Below are 11625 nucleotides of genomic sequence, written 5' to 3'. Positions count from 1 at the left end.
GCCCTAGCCCTTCCCTTGGACAACATCGGTGTCGTGGAGAGGGGAGACTTGCAGCATGGGCAACTGCTGGTCTTCCATACAACCTTGCCCAGGCCTGCGCCCTGGAGAGTGAAGATTTTCCAGGCACAGATCCATGGTCTCACAAGACTAACGGATGCCTTAAAAAAAATTGAGTAACCCCAGCTTCTGAGACTTCAATGAATCCAATGAAATCCCAGCCATCACTGCAATGTTCAAAGTAAATTTATTAACAAAGTACAGATACACCATGTACAACCCTGAGATTCATTTTCTTGTGAGCATACCCAATACATCCAAGTTTTCAAACAAAATTTTTGTAAAAACTTTTAAATGATCATGAAGAAACAAGTCTTCACTCATTCTTGGACTCCCAAAAGAACCCAGGGATCAGAAAATCTTTGAGATCCCACAATACTAACAGGTATGCAAAAGACAACAAACTCTGCAAATTGACTGATGTACAGTTGAAGTCAGAAGTTCACATATACCTTAGCCAAATACATTTAAACTCAGTTTTTCACAATTCCTGACATTTAATCCTAGAAAACATTCCCCGTCTTAGGTCAATTAGGATCACTACTTCATTTTAAGAATGTTAAATGTCAGAATAATAGTAGAGAGGATGATTTATTTCGGCTTTTATTTCTTTCATTACTTTCCCAGTGGGTCAGAAGTTTACATACACTTTGTTAGTATTTGGTAGCCTTGCCTTTAAATTGTTTAACTTGGGTCAAACATTTTGGGTAGCCTTCAACAAGCTTCTCACGGTAATTTACTGGAATTTTGTTCCATTCCTCCAGACAGAACTGGTGTAACTGAGTCAGGTTTGTAGGCCTCCTTGCTCACACACGCTTTTTCAGTTCTGCCATCAAATTGCAGTCAGCTCATCTTCTTCATCCGTCTGCAGGAAATTCAAGGGAAACCTTTGCACCCAGAGAGTGGTGACTGTTTGAAACCTATCATCACAGGGACAGCGAGAGATGAACAGCACGGATGGATTTAAAAGGAGTGTCATGGAACAGAAATACTGACAGGGACCAGCTGGGCTGTGTTGACTTCCTTCTGTACACTGGGCGTGATGTAGATTCATGCAGTACCTGAGACAGTGATTAAAATAGAACTGATTTATTAGTCACAGATCCAGAATATTAAACTCCAGTCCCATTAAAGGTGAACATCAGCAGAAGAAACTCCTCCCATGCCCAGTGACCAGGGTACAGAACTGGGTGTGATGAGCAGCAGCAATAATTACAGAGTTCAACGTCAACAGTCACTTTTGAACTTGCCTCTGGGTTCAGCAACTGTGATGGTTAAACATCCAGCAAGCGGCTTATTAAACTTTTTTCCCAGTGTGAACTCGGTAGTGTTTTACAAGGTTGGATGACCGAGAGAATCCCTTCCCACATTCAGAGCAGGTGAACGGTCTCTCCCCAGTATGAACCAGCTGATGTGCATTCAAGTGAAAGGACTGAGTGAATCCCTTCCCACAGTCTGAGCAGGTGAATGGCCTCTCCCCTGTGTGAACTCGTTGATGTACCTTCAGTTGAGATGAGCAAGAGAAACCCTTACCACAGTCTGAGCAGGTGAATGGCTTCTCCCCAGTGTGAGTTGACTGGTGTGCTAGTAAGTGAGATGACAGAGTGAATCCCTTCCCACAGTCTGAACAGGTGAACGGCCTCTCCCCAGTATGAACTCGCCGATGCACCTTCAGTTGAGGTAACTGAGAGAATCCCTTCCCACAGTCTGAGCAGGCAAATGGCCTCTCTCCTGTGTGAACTCGCTGATGTACCTTCAGTTGAGATGATCGGGAAAATCTTTTCCCACATTCTGAGCAGGTGAATGGCCTCTCCCCAGTGTGAACTGACTGGTGTGTCAGTAGGTGAGATGACAGAGTAAATCCCTTCCCACAGTCTGAGCAGATGAAAGGCCTCTCTCCAGTGTGAACTGACTGGTGTGCCAGTAGTTGGGAGGACTGAGAGAAACCCTTCCCACACTCTGGGCAGGTGAATGGTCTCTCCCCAGTGTGAACTCGCTGATGTACTTTCAATTGAGATGACTGAGAGAATCCCTTCCCACAGTCTGGGCAGGTGAATGGCCTCTCCCCAGTGTGAACTCGCTGATGTACCTTCAGTTGAGATGATTGAGTGAATCCCTTCCCACAATCAGAGCAGGTGTACGGCCTCTCCCCAGTGTGAACTCGCTGATGTGCCTTCAGATGAGAAGACTGAGAGAATCCCTTCCCACAGTCTGAGCAGTTGAATGGCATCTCTCTAGTATGAACTGAGTGGTTTGTCTGTAGGTGGGATGACTGAGTGAATCCCTTCACACGGTCAGAGCAGAAGAACAGTCTCTCTCCAGTGTGAACTTGCTGGTGTACCTTCAGTTGAAATGACTGAGAGAATTCCTTCCCACTGCTTGAGCAGATGTATGGCTTCTCCCGAGTGTGAATTCGTTCATGAGTCAACAGATCAGATGACTGAGTGAACGTCTTCCTACACACAGAACAGTTGAAAAGTCTCTCTCCCTTGTGAACTCGCTGGTCTGTCTGTGGGTCAGCTGAGTGACTGAATCTACTCTCAGACACGGAGCAGGTGAACAGCCTCTCACTGGTGTGAATTTTCTGACGTATCATCAGTTTGGATGACAGAATGAATCACTTCTGTCAGTCAGAACAGGTGAACCCTCTCACTGTGGTGTGAACATGCTGATGTATCTTCAGACTGGATGACAGAATAGATCCCCTCCCACACACAGAGCAGGTGAATGACCTCTCCCCAAGGTGAACTCTGCAGGTCAGCTGAGTGAGTGGATTTCTTCTTACACACAGAGCAGGTGAATGGCCCCCCTCAGCACTGAACACACTGCTCAGTCGTTGGATCAGCTCAGGAAGAGAATCTCGTCCCACACATAGAGCAGGTGACTCGCCTCTCTCCCCACTGTGAATTCACTAGTGTGTCGTCACATCAGCACAGTAAATGAACCTCACACACAGAACTCATGAATGGCCTCTCTCTTCACAGTGAACTCACTGGCGCATCTGTGGTTTGGCTGAATGAACTTCTTCCCACACATGGAGCAGGTGAATGGCCTCTCTCCCCACGGTGAACTCACTGGGATCTCAGCAGGTTGGCTGAATGAGAGCATCCCTTGTTGTTGTGTTTGAGATTCCCCTACGCACGTCCTTTGCTGTTTCTAACCTGTAAAAAATGTTTACACAAGACATCAATGGGTGAAGGACAACACTTCAGATGAGATAAGTTTTAGTCTCTATGGTGAGCTCTGACACTGTTACAGTGAGGTTCAACACAAGTTGGAGGAACAATTCCTCAATTTCTAACTGGGCACAGCTCAGACATCAGTACTGACCACCGAATTCTGTTTTTCTGTCTGTATCAGAATGGATGATTTCTGCCTGACTTCAATCTGTGACTTGGCTCAGTTTCTCTCTCTCCATCAGTATTATTTCAAGTTCCAGTCATATCCCACAGCGTCACAAAGAGCACATGATATCACATGGCTGTTCTTGGAGATTTCCGAATTACTCTGACCCCTCCCCCGGGTGACTGACAGTGGTGAACTCATTGACGGCGATGCCAATGAACATGAAGTGGGGTGGGGGGGGGAGAGTAGTCTTTCTCATTAGAGTGTGGCACTTTAGTGATGTAAAATCTACGGGTCACTTGTTACCCAGTGAAAAGTGTTTGATATCACGACATAGCCAGATAGAACGGTACAAAACATACTCTCATGAGTAGAAAGGCACAGAACAAGAGGAGGTTGAACAAAGTTGATTTTCTCAAGAATTAAAGCCCATGAAGGATTTTGTTGCCCCTCCCCCCTCCCGCCCCCAGTGCAGCACTAATTGGTATTTTCATTGACCTGGAAAGTAGACCATACATCCGATATTAACTAGGAGTTATGTTGTTCCAAGTTCCTAATCCCTGGATTGAGATAGTTGGAGCTCCACAGTATTTGAGAGATCCATCCACTCCTATTCCCTCCATCTGTGTTTCCAAACACGCCCTACAAACTGCAAATGAAGGAAGTTTAAAGAGTTTCCTGGGGACTCGACTCTAATACAGTCTGTGGTTAACCTCCCGTCGACTTCCTCAAGCAAGAGAGCTGGTGAGCAGGACTCCCTCATCTTTTACATAAACTAGCTAAGAAAGGCCATAAAGTATCAAAGCCGAAACCACAGTTTGTACAACCAGAAGTTAATTATCTAGGACCTATCCTATCCCAGGATATAAAGTCATTGATTAAGACTAGGATTGAAGCAATAGTTAAAGCCCTGCAGCCAACGACTTTTAGGGAAATGAAGCATTTCTTGGAAATGACTGGGTATTTTAGATTATGCAGCAATTGTTAGGCCCCTCCAGAAAATCTCTCTTCCCAGTCAACCAGATCCAATATGCTGGATTCCGGAAGCTGAGGAGACATTTTAACATATAAAAGCACCAATGATGTCTGTCCCTGCTTTGGAATGGCTGTGTTCAGGCCATCTGGACTCAGGGCCACAGGGGAAGACAAGGGCCGATTGCTTATCAGTGCTCAGTTAGACCCAATAGGCAGCGGTCTACCTGGTTGTTTTCAGCAGTGGCTGCCTCTTGACTTGCTGTTCAGCAAATGCAGTCTCAGACTCTAAATCATCTTCCTCGTGTCCATATCCCACGTTCAGCAGAAACGTTACTGACTTGCTCTGCCACCTAACACCCTCCCCCCGCTCAATAAACTAAGTACGAAAGCAAGTCATTATAAATCTGAATGTTAGAATTACTCGCTGTGGAACTTTTAATGCGGCCACTCTTCTCCCCAGAGGAAGACGTCGATCCACACTGCCGTGAAACTGTTACACAAGAAGTAATAAAACTCCGTGTGGACCTTACTGATACTCCTCCTGTTAATGCCGAATCAATTTTCTTTGTTGACGGCTCGGCTTTACACATGGGCAAATCATGCGCAGGACATGCGGTTGTTTCCCTCACCCATGTCATGGGGACAGTGGCACTTCTCGTGTCTACTTCGGTACAAGCCAAACTGTTTGCGCTTACTGGGCTTGGTTACTTGCTAAAGGCCAGACTGTAATGCCTATACTGACTCACGCTACGTCTTTGAAGTAGCACATGATTATGGACATATCAGGAAATTATGGTGCTTTTTTTTTTTATCTTGGGAGGTTCCTCATTTAAAGAAAAATCAGTGCACATCCAAAACTTATTGGCAGCCTGACAGGAGCCCAAACAGGTTGCAATTACTAAATGCACAGCACATACTGGACAATCGGATGGGGTCTCTAGGGGCAATAAAGCGGCCGATTGTAATACAAGAGGCAGCAATCAGGTCCAGCCTTGTGCTGGAAACAAGCGGCCCTATGTTGTTGGCCCTGATGACACCTCCCACTTTAGAGGACGTACGGGCATTCTGATCCACTGCTCCAGCAACCGGAAGGGTGAAGTGGGAAAAACTGGGTAAAGCAGCACGATGGTAGGTGGCTTCACCCTGATGGACGCATTGTGGCCCGAGGTAAATGGTGCTAAGGATTTCCCTCTGTGTTCACGATTTCACACATGGGGGCAAGAGATGAATAATTAATTAAATAAACCAAATTTGGTATGCCTCTGGAGTATTTCAAGTTTACAAAATATTTGACATAAAACTGCACAAAATAACATACATATTTAAGTCACTCAGTTATTTTTTTCTCTCTCCTGTCTTTGGTATTTACCCATTCTTTGTAAACTCTATCTCAACAAATAGAACTTCCATCCAATTGATAGCTTTTGATTCTCATTAACATATCCAAATGACATTCACCTAAACGGTTTCTCAGCTTGTTTTTGAGTTGATTCATTAGGCTAAAGCCTCGCTCATAGTCCGCACTAGACATAAGAACAGTTCCCCCCAATGTCCATCAACTGTGCAAGGTCACAAAACTGTTCATTTTGAAGTACAATTGCCACCATTTGAGCAAAGTTTGAAATCAGTTTGGATTTAATTTTTTCTTGCACAGAAAATTTGAAATCATTAAACTGTCTAACTATTACAGTAGTTTCAGCTAGAAATTATGATATTTTAGACATAAGGCATTAAGTTGTTCATTGCCAAATGTGAAGTCACAATCTGCAATTGCGGAGAAATCAAAAGCTGACCATTCTTGTACCTCATCTTCAGGAAACCTTTCTTCTAAATGAACACAAGGACTATTTATAAAAGTCAACAGCGAACTTGTATCTACTGTGACGTTTTCTTCACGTTGTTGGCTTAACTTTAACTTTGTCACTCCATGAAACATTGTCTCCCAGATACTGCTTTCCTTATCTTGTTAATTTTGCCTCATGCAAAATGATGTGAATCAATCGGTGACGTGCATTGTGGTATTTGAAAAACCAACTAACTAGTTAACAGAAACATTTAGCTAAAAGATCATTTTCAATAAGTATAATTATTAATTACTACGTTATTTTAGGTAACTAACCTTTTGTGCGCACATTAATTTCCTTTGTGTGCTGGTTGAAAAACGTGTGTGCGCACACGCACGCACACAGCTTAGAGGGAACATAGGTTGGGACTGTTTCTTTTCACAATATATGTTAATGATGAGGAGGAGGAGAAGATGGCAGTGCGATGCAGTGCGCAGCGGCCACTCTGCTGATGAATATCTATTATCTGTCAAGTAGGGTGCCGTGCACAATCCTGATTTGATGGAGACAGACATGAGAGTGCGGAGGAAGATCTGGTGAAACTTCTGAAGTGCCTGTTTCGCTGCTGCTGCTACTGTGTTCATGGATCTTGGGAGGGGAAGGCCCTGAGTCCTCAGCTATGCTTGTCGCTCGACGGCTGGAGCGGGGTGGAAACGCTCGGCAGAGTTGGTGCTTGGTGCTAGAGGGCTGGTCAGAGGCTCGAAGTTTTCGGACGGACTCAGAGTCAGCTGTGGTTGGGTGCTTTCAGGATGCTGCATCGGCAAGTTTGCAGTGCTGGAGATTCATGGCAGAGAGAGTCTCTCCCTTCTACCATCTGCGTGAGATGTTGGGGCTATCGGGACTTGAGACTTGTTTTTACCGTGCCCATGGTCTGCTCTTTATCAAATTATGGTATTGCTTTGCACTGTTGTAACTGTATGTTATAAATATGTGGTTTTTGTCAGTTTTAGTCTTGGTCTGTCCTGTGTTTCTGTGATATCATACTGGAGGAACACTGTATCATTTCTTAATGCATGCATTTCTAAATGACAATAAACGAGGACTGAGTGTCCTCATAATCTAATCTAAATTGATGGCTTTGTGGCCAAGTTTGTGGACATTATGAAGGTGGGTGGTGGGAGAGGTACTGTTAAGAAAGCAGAGAGGCTACAGTTAAAGTTAAACAGGTTAGGAGAATGGGCAAAGACGTGGTAGGTGGAATACAGTAGGGGCTCATCCGGGATTCACTGCATGCTGTGTAATTGCTGTGAAGAATTGATTAAGCGGTTTGTGTGTTTAAGCATTTGTTTAAACTAATGTCAGGGAAAGTGACTAAGGTACCTTATGATGGACACTGCAGGGATTAAGGGTTGGTACAATTCAAAGAGATTATCTACAGACGATGCTTGAGCAGGGTGGATGTCCAAGTTTGTGATGAACATGTGTTCAGAGTGCTAAGTCTTTTTTCCAGGGTTTAGGGTAAGTTACACTGAGTGAACACTATTTTGACCAATCCACTGGTAAGTATGTCATGTTAGTCCAGACTAGCTGTGATGTGACTGAAGTCATGCTGCCTGATAGGTTTGGAGATCCTAAAGAGGTGGGGCTATGGGCAGTCCATATTTTTGAGAATAGGGGTATGTAGCTGAGGGTGAAAACTTTAAAAACAAGTTGTTCTCATTTCTGCAAATTGAGGGAAAGGAGTTGTCTGATGTGAAAGGTTTAGTGGGTCCTTCAGTGGTTGATTTAAATTCTGAGTTGGTTTTGGCTATTCCATCACTGGTTACTAAATGCAGAAATGCATCTGCAGAGTGCCAGTCATTGTAGGCTGGAAATGTTCTCTGGAGTCAAGCCCACAGCCGATGGGGTAGAAAAGCGAGGCTGGGGCTGAGCAGACATCCCAGTTACTGGATGAATGGCAGTGCTCAGATAACAAGAAAAAACAGACACTGGTCGAGAGCTTAAAGGGTCCAGCGGCTGATATAGTGAGGTTCCTACAGATAGAAAATCCATTACCCATGTCAGCTACTTACCTGCAAGCTCTGTAAAATACTTCTGGCACTGCTGAAAGTGCAGCCAATCCGATGGTGAAGTTCAGGCTCACATTCCAGGAAGAACAAGTGCTGTCTGTCTACATTTTCAGGTTGGAGAAGCTGCTGAATTGTTTGTACCACAAACGGGGCATTCAGCCGTCTGGGAGAAACTGCTTGAGGATGGAGAAAGTTGTGAAGGATACTGTCACATGATGTGATTGCTCTATGTATTTGAATGACCTGCAAGATGCGCACTCCATCTTTTACTGAGTTACTCAGAGAAGTTAGAAAGGAGGAAAACGTGATTGAGAAACAGGAGTTTCCAAAAGCAGAGCAGTGTCTTCATGGATAGCCTCTGTTGCCAAAGTGGCCCCTGATACCATGGAGATAGAGCTTTTAAGGAATGGGGTGGAAAACCTTTGAGGTGAGCTGATTTGATGGATGTCTGCTAATGTTTCAACTAAACATGATACGTCTGTTAGAAAACCCAACCCACCTGTAGGGCTCATGATGCAGCAGAATGCTGTTGAAAAGGGTCTCCTGACTAGAGAGGTGATGGGTATTTTCTGTTACAGCTGTGGAAAAGATGGATATCTCAAGCAAGACTGTGAGGAACGGGAAAATCTTTGAAAACTGAGTTAGCGATTAATCAAACAAAGAAGAAAGGAGGCAAAGCTACAGAGGGACCCAGTAAAGGAACAGGCTGGCATTTTGGAGAGGATACCTTCCAATTCCTAAAGGTTTAGCGGGTCCAGGCTCTGATTGAAGGTGTTTATGCTAGAGCCAGATGTGACACAGGTTCTCAAGTTACCTTGCTTTATAGATCCTTTCATAACCAGATTTTGGTGTTTTTTTCCCCCATGCAGCACTAATTGGTATTTTCATTGAGTGGAAGGTAGACACTTTATCAGAGACCAACTTGGTTTTCGTTCCGAGTTCCGAATCCTTGGATTGAGATAGTTGGAGCTCCACAGTATTAGAAAGATCCATCCACTCCTATTCCCTCCATCTGTGTTTCCAAACACGCCCTACAAACTGGTCGGGAAACACCAGAAGTGTCGCCCATGTCTGCCCCTATACCCAGAAAAAACAATTAACGAGAGACCCATCTATCCGGGGCCTGGGCATGGATAGAGGGGCTAGGGGAGATGGAAAGGACCGGGACTGTCCTGGGTTTGCAGGGCCACAGTGTGTCCGGAGCTCACAGTAATTGTTTCTCACTTGTGGTGCGGACTCTGGTGCTGATGAATCTCCCGCCCAGAGCCCCGATCCTACCTCCTTCTCCTTTTGTGCTGATGGCAGCTCGCTCCTTCGCATTACTGCCACCTTCTGTAACGGAGTAGGAAGGCAGCCATGATGGGGATCAGATCCAAACTCCCAAACCGGTTTCAAATAAAAAGTTTATCAGGGACCCACACGATTTAACTGTCCCTGCCTCAGGTGCCAGAATATCCTGCAAACTAGGCACCCCAGAACTCCCCAGTAATTGCCCAAACAGCTTCCCACATTATAATAAATATCTGTGGTATATCACACCCTGATCACATGTTCCACAGTCTCTGGGATCTTACAAAAATCACACCACCCATTCCCATGCTTAGCAACGAGTGCCAAAGTGGAGTGCAAACCCATATGTCCAAACCTCAGTCTCATCAACCACACATATTCCCTCCTAGTCCTTCCCAAAAGGTGCCTCCCCGGACTGATGAAAACAAATTCTACTATCACCTCCCTCTCCCACAATTTCTGCTATTTCCCAATCCCAACCAACCTAATACAAGATTTGAGATCATACTTTCCCATATTGACTATAATTTCTGCCTCCGACTTAGTAAGTGGCTGTTTTGCGAGAACATAGGCCGATTCATTACCCGATACACCCACATGAGCAATTACCCAACAAAACTGGAATACTATTCCCGCACTCCCCAGAACATATAATTCACTTCCATTCCTAACCCCGACCCTTGAACGTTTCGATTCCAAACTCTGCAGTGCCGAGGCAGAGTCTGAGCGGATCACGGCTCTATTCAGCTTAACTCGTTCATCCCAATGCAGAGTGACGATAATGGCCATAAATTCTGCTGTATAGACGGACAACCCATCTGTCAGCCTCTTCCCCAACTCAACATTAAACCAGGGGAGAAATATCCCAGAGCTCACCCGGTTACTAACCGGGTCTTCAGCACTATCTGTAAAGATCGGCAAAAAGGAAACATACTGCTGCCGTAAATGACCAGACACCCTCTCACCACCTACAAGATCCTGACTGTCCCCCAGTAATGTCAAACCTATTCCCCCTTCTGGAAATTTCCACGGGAGCTCCAGGCTAGGACACAGTTGCGCTAATCCGTAAATCCCCAAGACCACATCTCGCAAATATTCCCTAATTATCCGCCCAAAACATTTATTAACTCCGTTGCCCGATCCTACCGGCGCTCCCTCCGCCAGAGCCTTTTGTCCACTGAGCGCATGCGCGATGTTCGGAAACCAGCTGTGACTTATACGCATGCGCATTTAATCGCCGGGTCACAGGCGGCGGATTCTGGAGCGCGGAGACCTCTGGGTAGACAAGCTGCCAATCAGAATCAGGTTTAATGTCACCGACAGATACTGTGGAATTTGTTAACATTGCGGCAGCAGTACAACACAATACACAAAAGATAGCTGTGAATTACAGATAGGGATCCTTAATGAAGACAAGGGCAACAGTCCAGTCCCTGTCATCGAACTCCTCTGAAACTTGTCAGAATTGTCAATTTTACGTGGATATTGGCCAATTGAAATCTTGTGCAGCTTCGAATCCCTTATTTGCAAACATAGAATACTTACCATGATACATTTTTGCTGGTCACAATGACCAACACAAAGTCCTGGAGTAACTTAGCAGGTCAGGCAGCATCCGTGGAGGGGAATAGAACATAGACGTCTCAGGCTCAGACCCTTCATAATCTGCTCTCTACGTCTCCCTATTCCCCCTCCTCCACTATTCCCACCCCGTTGCCTGCCTCAGAGTCACCCCCTTTCCTTTGTCTCTCCACACCCCTCTCCCCCAAGTAGCTCGCTTTTCTCTCCCCCGAGTCTTTGGATACAGTACCTCCGTCAGCAACCCCCACCCCCCGCCCTGTCTCTGAGCTGCCCATCTCCCCGATAGCTCTCATCCATTTACCCCCCCTCTCTTTCACTGAGTTGCTCTCTTCTGCCCTCCCCCTTCTATCCCCGCTCAGTCTGGTCCCCCCCTCCGTTCCTCACCCCTCCATCTCTATATCATCCACTTCTCCCAACCCCCACAACCTCCATCACTGGGTCACCTCTAAACCCATTCGAAATCTCCACTCATGGGTGTCTCTGGATTACCCTTCCTTATCTCCCTGAGCCCCATCTCTTGTTCA

The 11625-nt window shown here is 45.5% G+C and overlaps 1 protein-coding gene across 5 annotated transcripts; it reads right to left on the bottom strand.

The window, feature by feature from the left end:
• Positions 1–232: 232 nt before the first annotated feature.
• Positions 233–10712, bottom strand: LOC134350190 (oocyte zinc finger protein XlCOF20-like). 5 transcript variants are annotated; one of them, XM_063055170.1, is made up of 4 exons: positions 10667–10712; positions 9509–9562; positions 8234–8403; positions 233–3218 (listed from the first exon to the last, which is right to left on the bottom strand). In XM_063055170.1, the coding sequence occupies exon 4, from the start codon at positions 2651–2653 to the stop codon at positions 1355–1357; it is 1299 nt and encodes a 432-aa protein (XP_062911240.1). In that variant the 5' UTR covers positions 2654–3218; positions 8234–8403; positions 9509–9562; positions 10667–10712; the 3' UTR covers positions 233–1354. The 5 variants fall into 5 exon arrangements, with proteins under 5 accessions (XP_062911240.1, XP_062911241.1, XP_062911238.1 ...); XM_063055171.1 differs by lacking the exon at positions 9509–9562 and having other exon boundaries at positions 10667–10680; XM_063055168.1 differs by lacking the exon at positions 10667–10712 and having other exon boundaries at positions 9045–10623.
• Between the last annotated feature and the right edge of the window lie 913 nt (positions 10713–11625).

The sequence above is a fragment of the Mobula hypostoma genome, chromosome 8, assembly GCF_963921235.1.
Source record: "Mobula hypostoma chromosome 8, sMobHyp1.1, whole genome shotgun sequence".
Taxonomy (NCBI): Eukaryota; Metazoa; Chordata; class Chondrichthyes; order Myliobatiformes; family Myliobatidae; genus Mobula; species Mobula hypostoma.
Note: the sequence above shows the minus strand (reverse complement) of the source record. Positions and strands in the feature narration are given on the sequence as shown.

Coding starts and splice junctions, on each gene's coding strand:
- LOC134350190 (XM_063055170.1), bottom strand. CDS start 2,653: ATGATACGTCAGAAAATTCACACCAGTGAGAGGCTGTTCACCTGCTCC.